General features: G+C 36.1%; 1 protein-coding gene and 1 long non-coding RNA gene across 2 annotated transcripts; both read right to left on the bottom strand.

Moving 5' to 3' along the window:
- Positions 1-384: 384 nt before the first annotated feature.
- LOC137815583 (uncharacterized) lies at positions 385-14,054 on the bottom strand (the record flags this gene model as incomplete). Its single annotated transcript, XM_068618698.1, is given in 4 exon segments — positions 385-756; positions 1,193-1,272; positions 1,435-2,037; positions 13,643-14,054. Coding segments are annotated over 4 exon segments (1,467 nt in total), but the record flags the coding sequence as incomplete, so codon positions are not given.
- Positions 14,055-20,253: 6,199 nt separating this feature from the next.
- On the bottom strand, positions 20,254-25,817 carry LOC137813669 (uncharacterized). Its single transcript, XR_011081476.1, has 5 exons — positions 23,207-25,817; positions 21,681-21,807; positions 21,436-21,507; positions 20,858-20,994; positions 20,254-20,764 (listed from the first exon to the last, which is right to left on the bottom strand). It is a non-coding gene; the product is annotated as an uncharacterized lncRNA (long non-coding RNA).
- Positions 25,818-26,027: the final 210 nt, after the last annotated feature.

Genomic DNA, 26,027 nt, shown 5'->3' with positions numbered 1-26,027 from the left:
TTTTCCAAAAGTGGCTTATAAACTTGGGATCTCTATCGGATACTATACTTCTAGGGAGACCATGAAGTCTCACCACTTCTCTAAAGAAGAGTCTAGAAATATTTTGAGCATCATCTACCTTGTGGCAAGGAATAAAATGGGACATTTTGCTAAAACGGTCCACTACCACAAAGATAGAGTCATGGCCTCTTGCAGTCCTAGGGAGTCCTAAAATAAAATCCATGTTAATGTCTTCCCAAGGAGCATTTGCAATCGGCAAAGGGGTGTAAGTCCATGAGGCATTGTTCTAGACTTTGCTTTTAAACATGATATGCATCTAGAACAATGTCTTTGGACATCTTTCCTCATGTGTGGCCAACAAAATTTTGCTTTTAAAAGGTCTAGAGTCTTATCAACTCCAAAATGGCCTATGAGTCCCCCCTCATGTGATTCCTTGACAAGGAGTTTCCTATGTGTGCCTTGGGGAATGCCAAGTTTTCCCTCTTTAAAAAGATATCCCTCGGACACATCATAACCTCCTTGCGCTCTATGTTGACATTGGGCATAGATGGGTGAAAGTTCTTGATCTTCTTGGTAAAGCTCTCTTATGTGATCAAATCCAAGAATTTGGGCACCTAATTTTGAAAAGAGTGTATGCCGCCTTGAAAGAGCATCAGCCACTATATTGGTGCTTCCTTTCTTGTATTTGATTACATAAGGAAATTGTTCAAGAAATTCCATCCATTTAGCATGTCTCTTGTTGAGCTTGTGTTGGCCCTTTTAATATTTTAAAGACTCGTGATCACTATGGATGACAAATTCTTTGGACACAAGGTAGTGTTCCCAAGTCTTTAGGGCTCGCACAAGAGCATAGAGCCCTTTGTCATAGGTGGGATAGTTGAGGGTGGCACCATGGAGTTTTTCACTAAAATATGCAATGGGGTGTCCACCTTGCAACAATATCGCACCTATGCCTACCCCCGACGCATCACATTCTATCTCAAAAGTTTTGGAAAAATTTGGAAGAGATAGAATTGGTGCATTGGTGAGTTGAGCTTTTAAGCCTTTGGAAGGCTTGCTCATGCTTTTCATTCCAACAAAATGCAACATCTTTTTTAACAAGTTCATTCAAAGGAGAAGCTAGGCTTGAAAAATTGGGCACAAACCTTCTATAGAAGCTAGCTAACCCATGAAAACTCCTTACATCACTTACATTTTGTGGAGTGGGCCACTCTCAGATGGCTTTGATTTTCTCGGGGTCTACTTGCACCCCCCTTTTGTTGACTATGAAACCTAAGAAAACTACACTATCTACATAAAAGGTACACTTATCCCTATTGGCAAAAAGGCTATTTTTCCTAAGCACTAGAAGAACTTCCCTAAGGTGACTTAGATGGTCTTCTAGGGTTTTACTATACACTAGGATATCATCAAAATAAACTACTACATATTTACCTATTCAATCTCTCAAGGTATGATTCATGAGCCTCATGAATGTACTAGGGGCATTAGTGAGCCCAAAGGGCATCACCAACCACTCATATAATCCAAATTTGGTCTTAAAAGCAGTTTTCCATTCATCACCCTCTTTGATTCTAATTTGGTGATATCCACTTTTAAGGTCAATTTTAGAGAATATGGTTGAGCCATGTAGTTCATCAAGCATATCATCAAGCCTTGGGATTGGATGCCTATACTTGATGGTGATGTTGTTGATTGCTCGACAATCACAACACATGCGCCATTTTCCATCCTTTTTAGGCACCAACAAGACAGGTACAACACAAGGGCTTAAGCTCTTTTGAACCCAACCCTTCTCCAACAAGTCTTGAACTTGTGATTCTATCTCCTTGGTTTCCTCGGGGTTTGTTCTATAAGCGGGCCTATTTGGTAGGCTTGCCCCCATAATGAAGTCAATTTGATGTTCTATACCTCTAATGGGAGGAAGTCCAATGGGTCCCTCATTAGAGAATATATCTTCAAATTCACTTAAAAGTTTTTCTATTGGAGGAGGTAGATTCAAGAGTTCACTACTTGTGGCAGTGCATGTAAGTGTTCCTTTACAAAAGACAAGGCTTGGTTGTTCAACAAGAAGCAAATTTTCCAAAACGTTTTCAAAAGGTTTTTCTTGTTGAGCAACCTTGAGGGAAGGAACACTCTTCTCCCACGCCTTCCTATCCCTAAGGATTTTCTCTTTTTCTAGCGCTTTTTTTTTTCCTCATCCCTCTTATGTTTCATTTGTATTTGGTCTTTCACCACTTGAGAATGTGGTAAAGGACTAAGTACAAATTTCTTAAGCTTGTGGGTGAAGGAAATCTCGTTAGTGAGACCATCATGCAAGGTTTTCTTGTCAAATTGCCATGGTCTCCCTAATAAGATGTGGCAAGCTTCCATAGGCACTACATCACATAAAACTTTATCTTTGTAGTTCCCTATGGAAAACTTGATTTCCACTTGCTTGTCTACACTTAGTTCCCCATTTTCATTAAGCCATTGTAGTTTGTAAGGTTTTGGGTGAGGAACTACTTGTAGATTAAGCTTTTCCACCATTCTAGCACTACAACAATTACAACTAGACCCACTATCCACAATGAGGGAACATATGTTTTCTAAAACATTGCATCTTGTATGGAATATGTTCTCTCTTTGTGTTTCGATGGATGTGTTAGGGTGATTGTTGAGGGTTCTCCTAATCATAAGCAATTCTCCCTCTAGTGGAGCTATCCTGTCATCCTCTCCCCCCTCCTCTCTCTCACTAGGCTCATCATCGCCGCTAGTGTATTCATCTACACCCTTGAGAAACAAAGTCCTTTGGTTTGGGCATTGTGCTTGCACATGCCCTCTACCATAGCACTTGAAAAACTTAACATCTCTAGCTCGGATGGGTGGGGTGGAGGTTTCTTTGGTTAAGGGTTTGGTAGGTTCTTTTTGTTTTTCTTTTGATGTGCTACCCTCCCTTCTAAACTCTTTCTTGGGATAAAAGCTAGAGTAGGAACTCACCCTTTGACTTGAAGTTTTGCGCAAGATTTGTTGTTCAACTTTAATGCAAAGTTGAACCAAGTCATTCAAGTCTTGGTAAGGTAGGAGTTCTACCCTATCTCTTATCTCAAGTGATAGGCCACTAAGGAACCTAGCTATGGTGGTGTCTTCCTCTTCCCTAATGGATGCTCTCATCATGTAGAGCTCCATTTTCTGCCTATACTCTTCCACACTCATGTTCTTTTGTTGGAGTCTTTGGAGCTTGTCCATCAACTCCGTATGGTAGTAGGAAGGTATGTGGCGATGTTTTAGGGCTCCCCTAAGGTCATTCCAATATGTAATGGGAGGTTCCCTATGAAGACGTCTTTCTCTTTCAAGAGAGGTCCACCAATACATGGTGTTCCCTTGGAAGCTAAGGGCGGCTATGGGTACCTTGCGTTCTTCACTCACCCTATGGCAAGAAAGAGTTGTTCTACTTTCATCTCCCAATCTAGGTAGATTTCTACATTCTCTTTACCATGGAAGTGAGGTAGGTCTACTCTAATCTCCCTTGGCCCCTCTTGTTCCCTTTGCCTATTCCTTCTAGGGGGTGGTTGGTAATAGTCATTGATTCTAAGGCTCCCCTCCCCTAGAGACTCATTACTTTTAGATGCATGAGTATGAGTTTTTTTTTAATTTTTGTGATTTTTGTGATTTCTCTTCTTGGGCTTTAGCCAACTCATTAATTTTAGTCTCATTCTCCAATTGTCTAAAAGAAATCATTTGCACAGCTTGTGAAACTTCTTTCAAAAGAGTTTTTATAGATTTTACTTCACTTTCAATAGACTTTGGAGAGTGAGGAGAAGAAGACATGGCTAAAGTTTTGTGTATACAAGTATTTTATCTTGAGAAAATTTAGGAAAGTCAAAGAAGGTAGTTTTCCAGATAAGGGAGGTGAGTCACAAAGGACTACTTAAATACCAAGCCTTTGCCTTAGCCAAAAACTATCCCTCAATGTCTTTACACAAAGCTTTCTCTTAGTAAACCACTTAGAACACAATTAAGTTGAGAAATCAGATTTTAATGCAAGAAAACAATGCAAGCTAACTAATTAACCAAGCAAGACGAATTAACAAAGCTTAAACAAGGCAACACAAGTGAAAAGCGTAGATAATTAAGCAAGGAAATGCAAATAAAAACAATTAACAATTGCTAATTAGAAAACTCTACACTAGTCGGCCCTAGGTGAGGCTTCTTGGACACTTGGAGCCCTTGAAGACACACTCACCGTCTAATCACGTAATTAAAGAAGTAATTAACACAAGTTAAGTTGCAAAGAAAATTAAGAAAACTCCCTTTGTTGATCTTTTTTTGCTATTGGCACTTCCTTGGTTGTCTTTTCTTGTTGGGCCCTCCAAGTGTTTGTGGTGTTTTGAGAAGTATTTGTTTATGCCTTTGCTTTTGTTCCCCTTAGAATTAAGGACTTAATTCTCCAATTCCAGCACCTATCAAGAAGACTAGACCTTACTCAAGTCAAATTTCCACTCAAATAAGCACCAATTGAGAAAGAATTCCAGCTCCAAATTTAGAGGCCAAAGAATGAAAGCAAGAAACAATTTAATTGGAAAAAACAGTACCACACAAATGGAGTTAGATTGTGACAACTAGAAAGAGTTCCAAAAATATTAGACAAGCAAATAAAGGTACTCAAATAAAGGTAGGCACACAAAATGAATCCTAAGAATAGCACTAGAACAGATTTCAAAATCAAAAAACAGCACCACTGGAAAATTGTTGTGTGCCAGAGAACGTGATTTTCCCCGATTTATTCTGAGCTGCCCCTTTAAGATTTGATTCTGAAAATTTATATGCAAAATATTCAATATCTTAACTAAATTCTGGCGTTGGTTTCACTCCAAACGCATGAACCATTTTTTTTAATAAATTTTTCAAATTCAGTGTTCAGTTACGCCAACTGTAGTGCCCATATTTGCACACTATTTTTAAAATATTTATCATTCTTTTTCTATTGACTCTTTTGAGCTGATTCTTTTTTTGTCTTTTCTGTAACACCTCAATCTTGCATAATCCAGAGAATCAAAAATTTCCTATGTAGGGAAATAATTTTTTTAAACAAAACAGCCAGCACAGAGTTATGTAAAACAGGGGATTCTGTAAAAACTGGAAAAAAACAGCAAGAGACCAAAAGATAAACACAATGGAATTGATGAAAAGGAATTTGTGTAGATCTAAACACAAATATGAACTCAAAATAAAAAATAAAAGGCACCAAAAGATCAAAACACAGCAGATTCAAAACAAGTATTTAGACCAAAATCAAGAAACAATTAAGCCAAACAAAGTACTAGTTATGATTTGATGACATTTTGGAAAAAACATGACTAGACAAAACATATATAGATTCAGAAATTAAAAGACTCAAAGAGCATAAAATGAACCAAATAAGAATTGCAATAAAGACTCAAATACCTAAAATAAAAACAGCAACTCAAAGGTGTATGGAATCCTACCAAAAATTGCACAAGGATTGCTCAAGATCAATTAAGCAAAGTGCACCGATTGGATTTTCAAAATAGCACACCAAATCAAAGTAAAAATTAAAAACAGCAAGACAAGTATGAAAACAAGATGAACAACATGAAATAAAGAAGAACTGAAAATGAAAAAGACCGAGAACTACTCATCTTTGAAGATCCTATGCTCTGGATACCAAATGATGGCAAATTCATGGAGCTCTTCTCGGAATCATGATCAAAGGGTGCGGAAGCTATGGATTGAAATGTGCAAGATCCTCCTAGGAGCTATGGTGATCTTGAAGGTGCATGATGTGTATGGAAAGAGGGAGGTTCGGCCAGCCCTATGGTAGGTGATGAAGATGAAGATTAGATCCTAGAAACTAGGGAAAAGCAATGTATGGCACAATGTTGGCAGCATAACATTACTCTCATTAATCTTCAAAATACAAGAGGTAGGCATCTCCTTTTATAGGCTAAGGAGGCCGTAAATCCTAAGCTAATTCCACATGAAATGTGAGCAAAATGAAATGGAAATGTGAAGGCACATGGCACATGGACCACATGGTCGGTCATGTGAGACAAAGTTCTAGAATGTGCACAAAATCTAGGGTAAATCACATATAAGACAAGTTTGTGCTTTCTAACACTAGACTAATTACTAAGCCACCCCTAATGGGCCTCCATGTAACATGTATAGGTTCTTCTCCCTCCAATCCGTAGCTAGACCCATTTGTGCGTGAAGGTGCTTGGTCATAGACCTAGTGATGGGTCCTAGACGGTCTAGGCTTCCTCCTAGAGGCTCCTCTTGTAGTCGCTCCTTATCATGTGCTAGACGCTCTCCTCTTGAGTCTAGACGCTCCTCACATGGTTCTAGACGGTCTAGTCTTGGGTCTTGGCTTCCATGGTGAGGTGAGCTTGGCTCTCCTCCATCAGAACTCATGGATCAAATTAGAGTTGATAAAACTTTAGCGCTTTTAAAAGGAAAACTTTTGTCCCCCATCAGAAAAGAGGTTCAAAGACATTACCTTAGGTACAATTCTTGTTTTCAAACTACACCTAAGGCAATGTCTCAAGAACTCTATACTCCTTCACCTTTTGCAAATAATCCTTGGGAAGACACAAATTTCATATTAGAGCTTCCTAGGACAACAAAAGGTTTTGATTCCATTTTCATGGATATGGATAAACTCTTCTCTAGAGAAGTGATACATCCTCATGGTTTATCTTCAAGCATAGTGTTTAATAGAGCTCCAAATTTCGCAAACCATGATTTGAGGATTCTCTTGGGAAAACTTGCAACTAAGTTGTACACTTTAAATTCTTATCATCCTCAAAAGCATGGTCAAAATACATTTGAAAATCTAGCTCTTTCTATTATGCCTAGAATAATCATAAAGGACAAACACAACTCTAGAGATGAGCACACATACCATAGCGTAGTTCACAAAACTACAAATATTTTCCCATTTGAAGTTGTATATGGACTTAATCCTCTTTCTCCTTTAGATTTATTACCCCTTCCTAATCCACATACCTTTGTGCATAAGGAAGGAGTTACAAAAGATGATTTTGTTAAGAAAATGCATGAGAGGATTCAAGAACAAATACAACAACAAATAGAGAAATATTATGAGAAGTTGCCAAAAACAATCGAAAAACAAAAGGAATGGCAACTTCCTAAAATTAATGTTTACACAACTGCTCAAACTAACACATTTGATTTGTTTGATGACTCACAGAGGTGGACATTTGATCCTGGAGGACGATCCTAGTTTTCAAAATAGGAATAAGGTTGTTGTTCGAGATCAAACCTGTAGATCTGAGGACAGATCCTCTCAAGAAGGAGGGGATGATGGAAACCATCCAGCCACATACATCCACAAAATGATGATGAAGAAGAAGCATTGGATTTGAGGACAAATCCTTTTCAAGAGGGAGGGGATGATGGAAGAGGCCCAAGCCCATGATAGAAAAAGCCCAAGCCCAAGCCCAAATACAAGTTCAAGCTTCAACTCAAGCCCAACAAATAGAATATATAGGCAAACTAAGCATCATTGGATGTCTTTCTTTTGTAATTACTTTTGAGTATTTTTAGTAGAACATAAAGGGAGATGTAGATATAAATATAAGAGGTGCAAATGTATAAAGCTAAGTCACACCTTCCATGTGACACAAAAGAAGGTGTACGTATAGATTTAGGAGGTGCCAAAAATAGAAACCAAGTCACACTTCCCTTGTGACTAGGAATTGGCTCCAAATTCAAATGCTTCTCATTTGAATTTCCCTCCACTTTCTTTTGAATTTCCAGCCCTCTAAACACTATATATAAGAGGGCTTGGCTCATGTATTTGGAAGATTAATTCAATAGTGAAATGCTGCCAAAATCGTGCCATTCTCACTCCTTGCCTAAACTCTCTTAGGAATAGGCTTTTAATCTTCATTTCACCACCTTCAAAGGGGATGGCCAAACCTCCCCATTTCCACACTCTTCATGCACCTTCAAGGTCACCACACCTCTTAGGAGGACCTTGTTCATCTCCTCCATTAAGCTTCCGCACCATCTTCAACAAACATACAAGAAGAGCTCATAGGAAATCCATCAGAAGAAGTATAAGCAGAGTAACGTATGAAGAAGGTTAGTGAAAGGTTCCTATACCCAAATAGTTAGAGAGGGTGGTGGGGTCACTCCCACGCTTGATAAGTTCCACGGTCTTGAAGACCATACCTAGGATGGCCAAGACCTGGCAGACCTCGCGATCAGCTGAGGAAAGCTCATCTAAAGTCTTGGCTTTCTTGAATTTGAGTTTCTCCAGATAGTATAGTGGGAAGCCGTATAGGGTTGTGCGATCTTGGTCAGAACAACACACCCTGAAGAATTTACCTTTAAATCCCTTGTAGGATTGCTGGAATAAGGTGAAGATGACTCTCCCCGTCACCCCACTCAGGCTTACCCACAAGTTGTTCCCGGGGCTTTTGGCTTCAAAAAAGTGTAGAAAAACGTCCACTAAGGGGACATGGCCGAAAGAGCCGCAGAGAATGGAGAAGGCCCGAATAAAGGCCTAGCTGTTGGGATGCAGCTGGGCGGGGGCCACGTTGAGCTCTGTAAGCAGCTCCCTTTCGAAGCTGTTGAAAGGGAGTCGTTGCCCGATGCGTTTGAACACCGTTTGATAGAAGAAGAAGAAGAAGAAAGGCTCCCCATCGTTGGAGCGGTTATCGACACATACCGGTTTGCCAACTATACAAGGGCTCTGTAGTTAATGCTAGGAGGAGGAGGGTTGGCGGTGACTTTTGTTCTCGCCATGGTCGAAGAAACTGGGATGAGAAAAGGCAAAGGTTCAACAAATAAGTCTATGGCGTGAAACTAAGGAGAAACCCAGGAAACTCTACCCACGCGAGAAAACCCAGAAAACAGGGGAGCGAGGAAATGCGGAGAAAAATGTAAATGCGAGAATCTAAACAGTCCCAGGCAGTATATCAATGCATGGAGTCAAGAGTAAAGAGCTATCAATGCATAAAAATCATACCTTTTATGGTTGATTGGCGAAAGTCTTCGTTTTGCAAAGGAGAATCAGAGAAAGAAGAAGTTGTAGGATGTAAGGAAAGGTGCAAGTGATGGAACAGTGCCTGAAACGCGCAATTTTGAAAGACTTAACGTAAACCTGAGAAGCACAAGCGACGTTAAGTCTCAGCCGCACAATAGGGCCACGTGTCTGTTGATTACAATGTGGGTAGATAAGCATCACTTCATAGTACTGTGCACGTCCTGTCACAGAATGCCACGTAGGACGGTAGGGCGAGGCCATAGTCTCTTTGCTGAACAAGTTGTCAGCTCGAGACCTTATGTACCGTACGGTCCTCGGGTGTTGACCAAGGTTAACACGGTGGGACCCTGAGCGAGGAATCCACTAGAAGTACTGCAAGACAGGAAAGAGTTTCTTTGAGGTCTATGGTATCGGGCGTTGACCGGCCTCGGGTGTCGCCCAGGTTCAGTACCATGAATGCGCTTAAGCCAGACGGGTGTCCCCTCTCCTGATCCCATTGGTAGTGATAATCGTGGAGAAGGCGACACAATAGGAGGCGGCCCGGTAGTGGCATGGAGGCCTCGGGCCTCGGCATCTCAAACAACAATAGAAGATAAAGATAGGTGGCTTTCAGGCCACACCCCCAGTACCAGAAGGGGAAGACCTAGCTGACGAGGGGTATGTGCATGAGGTGTAGGGACACGGCAGTACGCACCACCGCTGGAAAGCCACTGGGACTGAGACGATCCGTGAAGGGTCACGTCCTAGGAGGTGATCCGCATGCATGGCATGCAAGGAAGGCAGGGAACTCCCAAGGCGAGTGACTCAAAGAATGGGCGTATGAATTGGCACCCATGCAGTCACCCCGCGCAAGTCGCACTCTAGCAGGGCAATCTTACACACTGAGAAGTCCCTAAGACTAGGAAGAGTGTCGCTAAGGGGCGGCCACAGGATACGCAAGTCTCAGGCTGACACGTGGACAGGAACACCAGGAAGGTATATAAGGCTTTACGATGAACAGAATGAGGTACGTTTTACAGATTCTAAGTTTGAGAGCATCGAGAGTTACACATTTCTCTGAACATTGACCTTACAGTGTTCTGTGACGAGAGGTGTTTGGTGTTTCCTGTCTAGTAGCTGACTTGACCGTTGGAGTGCAAACGGCCACGAGGGCGCCATTTGTCTCTCTTTTTCAGGTGTTAGCGGCGGAAGGAGGACAACGTTGGAATAGAAGCAAAGGTATTCGTGAAGGGTAGCCCGTAGTGACGTACGAAGGTGTCCAAGTCAAAGCGGCAGGAACAAGTTTCTGTATCATTGGTTGGTTGCTTATCTGTGATTGTTTGATAAAGGTTCATTCTTAAACAATCTTTGACAAACAATTCAGCCCCCCCTGTTTAAGCCATCAATTCTTACAGTATCTTAACTCGTGCAACGCACAGAAATATTTTAAATATTTCATATTTAAATGATAACATTATAATAATAAATAATGAATAAATTACATATATTAAATTAAATTTGTTTTCTAACATATATTAAAATTAAATCAATTAAGAATAATGGTAGAGTCAATTATAATTATAAATCAAAATTACATCAATTATTAGTAAATAATCTAAGAATACATCAAATAAACCAAAAATAAAAAAAATTATGACCCAAATTATTTATCAGTTTAGGATGATGCTAGTTTGTCTCGTTTGAATTTTAGATTTTCATGAACACCTGTAATGTTAGAAAAACAATTAAATAAGATTTCTTAAATACGCAAATAATAAAATGCATTAACTAAATATTCCCTTTATTTGAATACTCTTCATAAGGAAATGAGTTCTCTAAATGAAGTTTTATTTTAATGAGACTATGTTAATTCATTTGATAACTGTAAAAATTAACAATATTGTATCTGTCAGACACAATATGCTTATGAAGTAGTAATGAAGAATGAAAATTTTAAAGTCATGTATTAGTGTAGCTGTGTTATGCATGTTAACCATATAGAAAGTGGTAAACACATTGTCCTACAGACAACAAGCCAGAACTTAAAATGTATAATTGTATGCATGATTTTGGAAAACATTGTATGCTTAACACTCAATTCATGCAACAATTTTTCAATAATCTGTTGTAAATCATAAAATAATATCCATAGCAACACTTACCAAATAAGTTGTACTGTTAAATTTTAAGATTTGTAATAGAAGAAATACTTTGTAAAACAACAGAACATACTAAAAAACAATACAAAATGGACTACATAGTTACTTTTCTTTAGGTGCTATAATATGAGTGTTGATCAATATTGTATTTAATGTCAACCCATCTAAAATAGCACATGTTAATTACATTATCGCAAAAACTAAAAACTAAAATAAAAAATATGAGTATAAGCATGGACAATTAATAAAAGCATGGTAATATTTTGTCTCAGTAGTTTAAATCCAATATACTACTCAAGTTAATAGTTATAGAACAAACAAGATAAAATAATATGATACAATAAATTTAATTAACAAAAGCGTCTATTAATTTTTGTTCATGTCATTGGTGTGGTTACTTTGCTGCTTGTTTTTGTAAACAAACAACAAAATTCCTGTCTGAATGCAATACAACAATTACTTATTATAATTCAAATAATCTTTTAATATATAATATAATGTTTGATATTTTAACTAATATAAATTGTATATTAAAACAATTTTCATATGCAATGCACTGTTATATGAAAGGAAAGCAAGAACATGAACACAAAATAAATGGGGTAATGGAAAATGAAAGAAGAGGTGAAGGATAGGAAAACTTAGTGATAATGGAATGGAGGAATAAGCCATTTGGAGTGTGGGGGGTCTCCAAGATAAATGATGAGGGTCGCCACTTGAAGAGCTCTCACTCTCACAAGATAAGACCAAAGATGAGAGAAGACAAGTCTCACTCACAATTTCTGCATAGTTTTCTTTCTATTTCAAAATTCAATGTGAAAATACATGAGGTAAGACATCCTATTTATAGGTAGGGGTGCCTTGGTGGGCAAGATAGGTGAAGGGTAGAAATGGCAAGGGAGAGGGGCTTCCTAGGGTGTTGACCATGGTCAAAACCGCACACGTAGGCATAACTACTAGAAGGTAGGTTAAAAAATCTAATTGTAGGTGCCTTGTCTTGAAAATGTGGGCTTGGTACAAGCCCATTTCGCTAAGTACACTCCCTTTTATGCTATGTGAACCTACTTTAGCCTATTTTGGTATTTGGATCGCAAAAGTGAGCCCAAATTATTTACAAACATGTTTTTGTCTTTTAAGAAAACCAGAAGAAAGAACAGTTGATGTTCTAGTCTATGCCAACTTCTTCTTCTAGTGAGGTCCGTATGATATTTGGTGGGGCTTGACTTGATTGCTTTGATGATTGCTCACAGTGTGAATTGTCTCTTGAGTCCTTGGTCTTTGTTTTGGCTACTTGGATTGTATCATGCCCCCCAAGTTGGAGACAATTCAACCTTGAATTTAGAACTCCTACAAATAACATAGTCAGCTTGTTCACATATAAAATATTGCGAGGTGGGGTATGTGAAGTAAACTTATGTTCATGAAACTTTGGGAGTTCATATGAGTAAGTTCTAGATACAAGCCATTTTTGGAAAGAATGTTTGGGGATAAAAATCCTCTTAGAAGGTGAGAATCTTAAGAAGGTGTTTGAATTGCAACCGAAAACTTCTTTGTTCAAGATGTCAAGTATTTAGATTTATTAGGTAATGAAAAAGACAAGGAAGAAGAACATCTTGGTGGTGCAGTTTGCATTCTGGCACAGGTCAACATGATTGCTTTTGCAGTGTAAGGTGAGATATTGTGACCCGGTTTATCTTTACTTTCTTTATCTTTTTCATTTTCTCTTTTTTTTTTCATTTTTATTGGGTCCTCATCAACTTCATTGGGAGATAGGGGTTTTAAGATAACCTTATGCCCTTGGAAGTTGAAAGACATTTTATTGGTATGGCCATCATGTAAAACTTGTCTATCATATTACCAAGGCCTTCCCGATAGAATATGTGTTGCTTCCATTGGCACAACATCACATAAAACCTCATCTTTATAGTTTCCTATAAAAAAAATTATGAGGAATTGTTTATTAACCATGATTTCACCGTCTTCACTAGGCCATTGTAGTTTATAGGGCTTTGTATGAGAGATAATGGATAATCCAAGCTTATCCACTACTTTTGTACTTGCCACATTAGCACAACTACCCCCATCTATTATAATGGAACATAAGTTATTGGTGATAAGTCAATGGGTGTGGAAAATATTTTCTCTTTGGGTTTCATCCAGAGATTTTGGAATTGTTCCCAACATTCTCCTTACCACCAATAAGTCACCTTCACAAGGTATCTCACATTCATTCGCTGGGGGTTTTTGAAGGGGAAGGGGTTAGACCTAGAAGGTTGATCATTGTGGTCACTTACAACTAGCCCCCCCTTAACCATCATTGTCCATTTGTTTGGACAATTGGTAGATATGTGCCTAAAACCTAAACATTTAAAACATTTGGTACTTGAGGTTTTCGTTGGCAATTTAGTCCTAGAAGGAGAAGGAGTTTTAAAGGTTTGTGGGGTGGTTTCTTTGGAAGGATTATCTTGTTTTGAAAATTTATTTTTACCCTTCCAAGATGAGTCATAGAAGTCATCATTATGAGTATGTTTGAAAGATGTTTTCTTAAAATTTTTGGATTCAACCTTGATGGCTAGGTGAACCAATTTTTCCAATGATGTATATTCATAAAGTTCTACAACATTTTGAATTTCTCTTCTTAATCCACTCACAAATCTAGCAATCTTTGACTCTTCAGTTTCATGCACATTAATCTTGGTCAAAGTTACTTCTAAATCTTTGAAGTATTCATCTACACTCCTAGGTCCTTGTTGAAGCCGTTGGAGCTTCAACAAGAGTTCCTTCCTATAGTGAGGAGGAACAAACCACGCGTGCATGCATTCCTTTAAATCATACCAAAAGACCACGACTGACCTCTTGTTCAAACTAATGTCCATGACAACTTCATGCCACCACTGCATGGCATAATCTACGAATTCTAGGGAAGCTAACTTAACTTTTTGGTCTTCATTGACCTCATATACATTAAAAATCTGATCTATTTTAGCTTCCCATCCTAAATACAAATCGGGGTCAGTTTCTCCATTAATAGTGTTAGAATTAATGGCCTAAACAAGAGGGGGTGAATTGTTTGACAAAAGATTTTTGCAAAGATTGGATAGGAATGAAGTTTTATCAACAATCACAGAAGAAGCAATCAAGGAAGCCAAACAATCAAAGCAATTAAAAATGTTTGCAGAAAATCAATCGGTTGAAACTTCGTTTTAACCGGTTGTTTATAGTAGCGGAAACAACCAATTTATAATCAAACAGTTTATAATAAGTGAGTGAGAGAAAGAGAGAGAGAAAGATTACACAACCAATTTATACTGGTTCACTCAACCCTGAGCTACATCCAGTCCCCAGAACAACCACTGGGTATTCCACTAGCAATCAATCACAAATTACAAAATACAACACCACAAAGAGGTGATCTTGATACCACAAGAACACTCACCCTCCTTGCCTTTCACACAACCTTAGTTAGAACACCCTGTGACCTTACAGGTTTACACACTTTACAAGTATAGAAAAGAAAATATTACAAAACTGTGAACTTTAAAAAAAATTCTAAACACCCTATAACTAAGCCCCAAACAAAGCAGCACAAGCATCAAGCTCTCTTCACAGATTTGGTTTCATCAAAGCTTCATTTTCTACAAGTTTGGCCCTATTGAGCCTAGTTTTAGGATTTGTACACTTTTGTGCATTAAAAAACTCAGTTCCATAACTATAAATAGGTGAACCTCTTAAGGTCAAACGTAACGAATATCATATTTGTTCTGGTACCACTAACATAGTGCCACGTCGCTTAGAGGTTGAGGTCAATGGCAGGTTAAATACATCTTCCTTCCTTAACCTACTGAGGCGCCTTTTAAGGAGAAAACTGTGACAGGGCACTGACCTCCAAAGCGGACAATACCTCGGATGTAGTGATTGACCTTAGAGATGTTATCTCTTGGACTTGAGGTTGAAATATTGGCATTGTCTGTGAGAATGGAAATGTGTCCCAAGCCCTTCAACTAGGGGGAAACCATTCCCCCTTAGACCTCGACTAGGGGGCTTGTTCGGGTACCACCAATATAGTCACAGATCGCTAAGGAGTTGTGGTCAATGATAGTTTAAATACGCATTCCTCCCTTAACCCACTAAGATGCCTTTTAAGAACAAAATTGTGACGGAATACCATGAATACCGTGATTGATCTAACAATACACTTTTTGGACTTAAGGTCGAGATAATATCTTAAAAACTTTTTTACTAAATCCCTAGAGTAACTTGATTGTGACAGTGTTATTAGTGATATCCTTATCAAAAGAATAAAAAAAATCTAAGATCGAAGACCAACCACCGAAAAGACCGAAGAAGAACTTGTGATAAGACATCCATGCTAGAACAGGTTCCTTTCATCATTTATTTTGGTCATATATTTTAATGAGATGATTCATGGATGATATTATTAGAAAAGTTTTGTGACTTTGATATGATTGGAGTCTCCTGTTTTTATTAATCCCAATACTGAGATTATCTCATTGGTTGAAAATATTTCTAAATTTAAAATATTGAATATAAGTCAATTTATGCAATTCAACTAATTCAACTGCTATAGCGACTCATTGTTTCAATCAGTAACCGATTAACTCACCATTTCAACTTAGTTGATGAGTGATTCGATTTTGATAACACTAAAATGATAAGCATCAATACAAAAAAGATAAAACATACATCGCGAGGGGAAAAGTAATTAGAATATTGTCAGTGCAACTTTAGAGGGAATGGTCACCAAGTGTATTACAAAATCTTGTAGATTTTCTATATGTAAAGCATGACAAAAAAAATTCTTCTATGTATGCCGAATCATTATTGGCCAATTCAAATTGGATTTTGTATTTGTTTAGTCATGCCCTCAATATTCAGTTTTTGCAACACTTTTGTTGGAAGAACCTTCAGCATGGGATTCATTGCTACCACTAGAGCAGACGAAGTTCAGAAGATTTCTTCCCCCTCTTCTTGTCTTTCCCTTACTAATAACATTCCTAAATCCCAGTCCTCGTCCCTCTTTCTTCACTTTTTCCTGCAAAAAGAAATAGAAACAAATTTCTTTAATGAACAATCTAGATTCGGAGTTTATTATATCTGATGAAGAGTAAATGTTTATTATATTACAATTAGACCTTCTAATGTGTCATCTGAATATGAAATCATAAATACAACAGGTTGATTTGTCTGCCTCTTTGTGACATCAAATTCAAATTGGTCTTATCACAAAATAAAATAGATAACATTAGTCATCAATTTCACATTTACAAGTTTTTGTTTATGAGCAAAGATCACATTTACAAGTAGTTTCTAAGTGAAAAAAATAGACAGAATGTAATAATTGATATCATACTACATATAAAGTTCATAAAATACTTTTTGTTTTTAAATGAACGACGACCCTTTTATCTTTTTCTGGTGAATCTTCGAGGTATAGTTAATTTCGTGCTCACAGAAATAAAAATATGCATTCTACATCTAACCTTGCATACAAAAAATGAAAACCAAGTATTACCTTGCTAGAATCGACACTTCCCTGATTCATTGGCTTATTGTTCCTGATCAATGAAGCTTCGCCTACAAACGTAGCAACCTTAGACTGAAAATTCATTTATACAAATCAATAGAAGCCAAGAGTTAATGCTAATTGTGACGGACAAAACAATATTTAGAACCAAAACAAGAATAGTAACACAATATGAAATTATGCACGGTAGAATAATCATAATCATATTAATAGAAAACACGAACGTGACGAATACTAATGTTTTAGAATCGAAACAAGAATCATAACACAATATGAATAATAAGAAGTAACTCACTGCCATTCTTGATGTTTTCCACAGAATCACCATCATTGGAATATTCCATGGAACTTCGATCCCCACATTCATAATCATTACAATATTCCCTAAAACTTGGTGACCCCGGGCCAACAGTTAAGTTATCATCCCTATACTCAAGCTCATCTTCAGCATTTTTCATTGCACCACTGCTATGCTTTTCTTTTCCTCCAATCGCCCTATCATTCCTCCCCACACCACTTTTCTCTTTCAACTTTTCTCCATTTGACCCCTCCTTATCCTTGGCTTCTTCATCACCCATTGACTTCATTACCATGGCAACATCTTTATTATTATTACTATTCCCATGCAACAATTCACCCTCATCACCCTTGTCAAACGGTGGAGGCATGACACGACCAAGGGCAGCATCTTCAGGATCTAGCCTTGACATGCCACAACCCATGATAGGTTATGCAATGAATTAATTAGAGGGAATATTATGATAACAAAGGAGAATAAATCTATTCCACGTATCAGAGAAAGGTTCATTAAATTAATGCAATTACGGTGGTAACAATGATGAATATTTGAAGAAGACAATATAATGTTGAAAATTAATTATCAGGGGAGAGATTAAAATGGAAGATGCAACGATGGTCACGGTGTTGGCTTTCTTTTACAGTAGCTTGCAATGCATGGTTTGAGCTTTGCTGTTCGACCTAAACCTTCATTGCTCTTTCGGTCGATAACGAACACCGTAATGACACAGTGGAATCCACCAAAGAGAATGACAAAATAGGAAAATTAATGAAACAAACAAACGAGAGAAACAAGCCAACAAACAAACAAATTGGCCCTTTTGTGAAGAAAAAATGAGACGAACGGAACAAAACCACAAGACAGTAAATGTCCTCTGCCTGTCGTGTTTAAGGCTGGATGCGAAATCTACAAGGCATTTCATGATATCTATGTTTTGGAAAAGAGTAAAATTTATCTTCTAAATTATTCATTACGATCAATTATCTTTAACACGCAATGAAATGAAAATGGGAAAATACGAAACATGACTTGTGTTCAGGAAGGCACACCGACTTTTACGTTGATTTTTAAGTTTAACAATAATGTATTTGTAAAACTTATATTAAATATATATCTAATATTTATTCTTGAGAATTTTGAGTTTTACTGTATTTTTAATGATTAATATTTATTAATCAACTATCTTATTTCCTAACACTTGTTTATGTCTCTGACGCGATATTAAAATTTTTGATGGTTTTAAAAAATTAGGTTCTTTAATTTAAGTACAAAATAACATATTTTAAAATTGGTCAATTTGAACCCTCGTGCATGATGCCTCATCAGCCTTTTGTTAGTTAGAAAGTTCACATAATATGTAGTTGTTATAAAACCTTAATTTAGCCAAATAACTAGTCAATAATAAAGCAATTGATCACTGCAACAAAAAATTATGTTTTTGTTAATAATCAATGTAATTATATATCATCACCCTTCGGATCCCCTACATAATCATCGCACTAAACACGATTAGTCAACCGCATCGGATTAACACAAATACTTATTATGCATTCTAATAGCATTATTACTCCAACAATAAAAAATTGCACACTAACTTAGGGTCAGAGGATCTTTTGTAGGTATCTCTCTACCTTCAACCAAGGTCGAGGACCTAGTAGAGACAGAACACCTAAGACCGAGACAACCCTAAGAGCAATAGTTGAAGAGTATTCACTAGCACAAAAGTTTAAAACAACGATCAATTATTTAATACGTTTTTACGGTCAGACCCTGTCTTTCAAAACACAGTGGCATTTTTTAAATTAACTTGATTTAAGAAGGTGACTATTTGTAATAGCCACATTCTTAAATCAAGAGCTTTGATTTAAGAAGGTGGCTATTTGTAATAGCCGCATTCTTAAATCAAGAGCTTTGATTTAAGAAGGTGGCTATTTGTAATAGCCGCATTCTTAAATCAAGTACTTGATTTAAGAATGCGGTTATTACAAATAGTCACCTACTTAAAACCTTTTTTACCCTAACTCAGAAGTGCGTCACTTACATTTTCATACTCCCATTCTCTCGCACTTCGTTTCTCTTTTGTGCTTCCTTCATTAACTGTGCTTCCTATTTTCTTCCTCTCTTCTTTGCATTGTCTCCGTGCCATGGGTAAGCATTGTCTTCCTCTCTTCTTCTTCACCATTGATTTTTGCATGTTTTCCGATTGTCTTATGTATTTGCGTTTCATTAGGAAATTTTTATTTGCGTTTTCTGGACTTTTATTTATGTTCTTAGTTATCAGGCCTTCCAATATCAATCCATTATTTGTATTGGTTTTTTTTTTATTCAGAACATGTCAGATTCAGATTCAGATTCAAATTGGGATGAAATACTAAGAATGTGAAGAGCTATGATATGGATGCACCAAGAGATCAAAAGAAATGCTAAAAAAATGACCTGTTCTTCGGAAAATATCAAAGTTAAGAACTTTGATTAGAAACCCAAACCACAACGAAAAAGAAAAGAAACCTTAAACACCATTCGTAAATGCGATTTATAAATGCGGCTATGGTAAATAGCCGCATTTATAAATTTTATAAATGCGACTAAATATCCACACACTACAAAAAAAAGTGTATATTGTGGCGGTTTTTTTCGTATAAAGTGGCGTTTATAACCGCCACAATATACATTTGTGGCGGTTTCCCTAACCGCCATAGAACTGGCCGCCACAAAGTTTAATGTGGCGGTTTTATGTTACCCGCCGCAACACCCGTCACTTTAAACATAGTGTAAGTAGTGGCGGTTTTTATATGTAACTAGTGTCAGTTATAACTGTCGCAATTTACATTCACTGAAGAAGATTCTGGCGCCATAATATACGTAAATAGTGTCAGTTATAACTGTCGCAATTTACATTCACTGAAGAAGATTCTGGCGCCATAATATACGTAAATAGTGTCAGTTATAACTGTCGCAATTTACATTCATTGAAGAAGATTCTAACGCCATAATATATGTAAGTAGTGACGTTTTTAACTGACGTAATTTTAATTCTGAATAAATAAAATTTAACCACCACTTTTTTACAATTTTTTTTATAATCGGATTTATACAATTATAAAATTTAACTATAAAATTAAAGCACACATAATAATTATAAAATTTAACTATAAAATTAAAGCACACATACAATTACAATTTTGTCATAATAAAATAAAATAATGTATAAAGTTATAATCATCCATTTTATTGAAAATTAAAGCACACATAATAATGTTCAAAAGTTTATATGTAATTGAAAATTAAAACACATAAAAAGTTCATACATCCCTAATCAAGTTTAAAATTACAACAAATAATTTTTCAAAAGTTCATACATCCCTAATCAAGTTTAAAATTAAACACACATCCCTAATCAGTTTTGTTTCCAGCACTTGATCTTATTACTAGATTCTATTATTTTATTAAGTGATGAAGCACCACTTCAAGTATCTGATGCCTGGAATGAAAAGATCCTGAATGAGTTCCTATCTATGAACTTGGGCCCAGACTAAACCAGCCTACTTCGTAATTTCACGATAATCTTGAGAAGCCACAACCTGCAGTTTTAACACACCATTATTATTTAAATAGCTAAAGAAAATGTCGGTATTTCTCCCAAACACTTTTACATTAATTTTCAATGCAACATTTGCAAGGTACTGCTTGCTCATTTTAAAGACATGCTTAGTCAAACAACATTGTGAAACTAGTCCAAGATCTGTCTAATATACATTTAAGGTCACCTACACAAAAAATAATACAAAATTAAGATATTTTCACATATACGTGTGCATAAAAAAAAAACAAGTTACAACGATCACAGTCAATGCACCAACCATAGAGAGATCCATTATTGTTTGGCAAAATAACAATGAGCAAATCAAGCTCCCCTTCCCTGAAGCTTATTCTTTGCATCATGATAACAGGTTTTCAGATCTTTCTCCGGTGGGACAATTGGCTCAGGATTAAATGTCTGATCACATGAAACAAATGAGTCAAGCAATCAAGAAAGCTGCATGCAAAACAAATTGATTAAAGATATATAGCACATTTGAGCAAGTTCATAGCAAAAGCCACGGGAAACACTATCTTGAACACTCTTTGAAAAATTTATGCAGAACTAGTTGTTAACCGTACCCCCATCCTCCATTTTCTGAAAGAAATAGAAAATTATTATTCATAAAAAAAAGTTGAGAAATAATCTAATTGCAAAAAACCAAGTCAGACATCCCTAATAAAGTCATTCAAAAGACAAACACCTTGTAACCATGCATGTAGTACCACATGACGCAATTTATTAGAATTTCACTCAAACTTAAAAACTAATGAACCTAATACGGTTCACATCTTTAAACCATTAAAGATAAAAAAAAAAACACATTTTATATTATTATCATATAATGTACACAAGTACCTTGTTCATCATGTTCGATTGCCCAACTTGAGGAAGACAATCCTTCTCTCTACCCGTGTCATGATACTTGAGCTGAAAGAAACATAAAATCAATGGTATTATGAATAATTTATATTCATCTCTTTTTCAATGGAGTATACATGATAAAATAAGAGAGGATAAGGTGCAAAGGGGAATAATTTACTCTAAACTAAAACTATACTAAAATTAAAGTTGCTTCTAGATATTATTGATGAAGAACTAACCAGTTTCCAACTACAATGCTCTTTATAGACTTATTAAGAAAGATGGATAATGAGATTTTGTCATGTTTCTCGAGGGCCATCAAATGATTGTGTCTTTCTCAAATTCCAATGGAGGCCTTCATTAATGCTGTGCAAGAAGTCATTAGTGGAATCATCCAAACAAATTATTTCTAGTATAAATCACCGGTAATGTAATTGCTGGAAATCTGAAGTTTAATAATACAATAATAATATAAATACAATGTATTATTTATAGTCTTTAATATTTATGGTAGTTTAGACTATTTTTTTACATCCTTTTCAGTAAAGTTTAATTTTAATTTTTAAATTAAAATAGAAAAACATTTTAAGGAACTAAAACAAAAAAAACTAAAAAGAAAATTTTATAAAGATCAAAAACAATTTTATATATAGCCTTATCTTTTGTACTTCTGTTAGTAATAAGCAAGAACGAAGTGTCCATGTTCTGGAAGACTAAACTGTTTGAGCTGAGAGTGGCTTCTGGAACGTAACATAAATCTTCAAGAACAGATCTTATTTTCTCATTTGATTTCATAATCACCCCAAAATTCTTTCTCCTTATATTTCTATCATAAAATAAATAATTTTAAGTTAATAATTTTCAATATTTATAATTATAAAATAAAAGACACTAATAAACATAAAATAAAAGACAATGAAAGATATATCAAATTGAAATTTACAATTACAAGGGAATATCTTGTTGCAGATGATAAAAGACCAAGAAATGCAGAAACAGCCTCATGTTCACTCTCTTCTTCGTATGCCATAAATGTTTCACTAATACGGTTGTCTCTCCTTCTCACTTTTTCTCCCAGAAGACTTGCATCATCCACTTCTTTTCTATCGCTCAACCATCAATTAGAAATAACAGTTGACTCCAAAATTCCCATCAACTTCTTTAAAAATACACACAAACTTTATTATTTATATCTTTATTTATTTCCATTTGATATATAATTTGGAAGAATGTCTCCCTAGAACAATTAAACTAAGTTGTATGGCTCTAGACTGAAAATTTAAAGTGTAAGGTATGTTATAAATAATATTTTGGGTAGGATTGTATGCAGTAGAGAATATTATAGGTTGATTAAAAAAAGAAAATAATATGAAGAAGGTTATATTCAAAATATCTAAGAATATGTGCTTAAGCATGATTGTTTTGTATATTCAATTAGGTAGGGCATTAAGAAGAAAGTGAAAAACTATGTGCAGGGACATTGTGGGTAAAGTTGATGAAGGGACCCAAGTTCTTCCCTCCATTGTGTCCACTCTCTGAGTCAAAGACATAGTCCTACAAAAAGATTCCCATCGTATTAAAAAAATGTTTGGTTATTCCTTTTAGTTATTTTCATCGAATCCAACATGAATTATTAGACTTTGTTCTTATCTGCACGAGGAAACCGCATCTTTAGTTACCGTGGATCAAGCAGTGTTTTCAAGTATATTTTTTCACAAAAGTTTGTTAATTCTTCTAAGTTCAAACATCCAATATATAGTACTACTTGATGTATGACCTCGTACTGCTTCCCCTACAGCTCCAAGCAACAACTTATCATGTGATATAGAAGTCTTGCGTCCCTATTCCTGGTACAGCTCTATAGCAATATGCCCATGCGACAGCCATTCAACAGAAGCTACATTAACAGCCTCAACGCAACTGAAACCGCAGTTGAACCCAGAGTGGTAGCCTCGAGGAAATGTCAGAACAAAAGTCCCCAGGGTTTTGGACACACCTATAAACTGGTACTCCTTTAGACTTAAAGATAGAAGGAGAAAGCTGAGTGACCTGCAACAAGTTAGAAATACAAGCAACAATCCAAAGAAATAAACAAGATCATCACTAGTTACCTACTTAATAATAGAAATATGGACAGGTGGGTAGAAGAGAGAGTTTAACTGTTTTGAAAAACTGTTTATCATTTATCATAAACAGACATGACTACGCATCCAATATCCAATAGGTTTAGAATAAACCATGAGTACATTTAGCAAAAACACTTAAATAAATTGTCAAAGTCTTTCCTAATGCTAACGGATAACAGGTAAAAGTAAGCTACTAGACCTTCTTTTAACAACTTCACCAGCCACAAGCAATCTAATGACATTCACATCGCAAATAACGACCAACTAGCAGCAACCAAATTGAAACAAATGCCAGAGACGAAAGAAAGAATCTCACATCACCAATCTATCTTCTGAAAGAGATGGAAGAATACGTTTAACAGCGACTGGTGTTCCACGCCAATGGGCTTTTAAAATCTCACCAAAAGACCCCTTCATGAAACATAAAGATGATATACACGAAAAGAAATTATACCATTGTCTTGCTATTTTTGGTATAGATCATATATATCCTTCAACAAATAAAATCTTGTTCAATCCAGGTAAGATTACTATGGACGGTAAAGCTCTCCTCCTAGTATTTAATGTATCTTTATACTGAGGACTCTAATTCGAGAGAACTAGATAAGCTGAAACAACCCCATGCCAATTAATCTGTTTTCTTAGGAGAATATATTATCCCTCTCTTTTTCTAATTAATTTTAAAAGCAGTTTTCCTTTTTCTAAAATTTGTTTGTCTGTTGAGCACATTGGAGAGAGTTTGTCTCTTGAGCATTTTTTCCTTCTAAAACCTTATCCTCTGACTGAACACATAAACAGTGCATTTAAAGAAAACAAAGAGAAGACGATGAAAAAACACTTTTCAGTTGTTGCTGTTATTGGATTTTTTACAACAGCTGTTTTGAAAAAAAAATCAGTACTTAATTTATTTCATATGAGAAACTGATTGATCTTTAGTGTAAAATTGTTTTAGAAAACAGCTTTTAACACAAAAAGTCTGAGAGGAATGAAACAGAACATAAATTTGTTTCCTTTTTTCCAGAATCATCCATAAAAAAGCTTGAAATGCGACGATCGTACTTGGATGATGATTACGCAGCAAACACTTCAGTCCACTATCAAACTTGCCACTATTGGGACTAAAGCATAGCACAACATCAACAAATTGCACTCAACACAACAAATAGTTCTGTTGTGGTTTAGCAAACAAATCTGGGCAAAAAGATGACACCTATACTATGTGTCCCCTTAGTCTCACACAAATGCATATCCTTACGTCCTTTCCATCCTGAAAAAGCATTTCGAAGACAAAAAAAACACATGTAAATATATTACAGATATATTTCAGGAGATCTGATACAAATTTGATTTAGTTGACTTTATTTGTATTTATATCAGATTTTATTTGTATTACGCAGACAACCTATTTTGGGAATATTTGCTGTAAATTATTTTGACAAGAACCATGGAAGAACTCCACCACCAAAAAAGCTAGCTGCAGTAGTAGTTGAAGAGTCGAAGACCTTATAAACCTCACACTAGAATCTCATACTACCTTATCTACTGTAGTATTCTTCAATTAAAATTAAGTTTTCACCATCACCTCAATCAATTTTTATTCACGAACTATTAAGACAAAACTACTTCATGGCATTCTTCCTAAATTAAATTTTGTTGTTAAGTTGCACATGCAAATGTGGTGATTAAAGAGTTAAAAGATGTACTCACTCTGTTTCACTTTCTCTCTTTCTTTCCTGCGGAGAATAAGAACATTAGAAAGTTGGGACAACTGCATATTTATGATCACAACTCTTATTATATGTGGCATTGGGAGTGTCTAGTTTTTTCAATTAGAAATGAAGTATTTTTTTCAATCTTTTTCTTTGGTCTCAAGCATTGTAAACACATATTGTGATGAATTCAATGAAATACATGCTAGAAAATAAGGAAACTATGTAGTTCTTACCCAACAAAAGGAGGAAAAGCACATTCCAATGTACAACCATGGGACTAAAACACTAGATATATCACTGATTTCATAAGAGAGAAGAGATCCAGGAAGCCTTGCAAAGTTATTTAAATTCCAGCCAGACTTTACGTACTGGTCATGTGAAGCAGAACCTAGTTGACTAGATTTCCTAGGGAAACCACTCCCAAAAAATCCAGTTTCCAGATCAGCTCCATAAAGCACTTAGAAGTGATAGAAAATTAAATGTAAGTAGAGCAGCATATAAGGGCAACAAATAGATAATAGTTTCATGCAGCCAAAAATTATTGAGTTTCTACAGAATGTGACCTCAATTTCTTCAGTGGGAAATGTTGAGTATTAATTGTATTCAAAATCAAGATATAAATCAATATGACACGGACTTGATCAAGCCACCTACAGTCACCCACAGTCAGAGTCTTCATCTGAATGGTCCTCATATTGTCCATAATTAATCCATGGTCTTCGACGAAGGGATCTAGGAACCTTTGCAG

The sequence above is a fragment of the Phaseolus vulgaris genome, chromosome 1, assembly GCF_000499845.2.
Source record: "Phaseolus vulgaris cultivar G19833 chromosome 1, P. vulgaris v2.0, whole genome shotgun sequence".
NCBI lineage: Eukaryota > Viridiplantae > Streptophyta > Magnoliopsida > Fabales > Fabaceae > Phaseolus > Phaseolus vulgaris.
The sequence above is the reverse complement of the archived record's forward strand: the minus strand, read 5'-3'. Positions and strand labels throughout refer to the sequence as shown.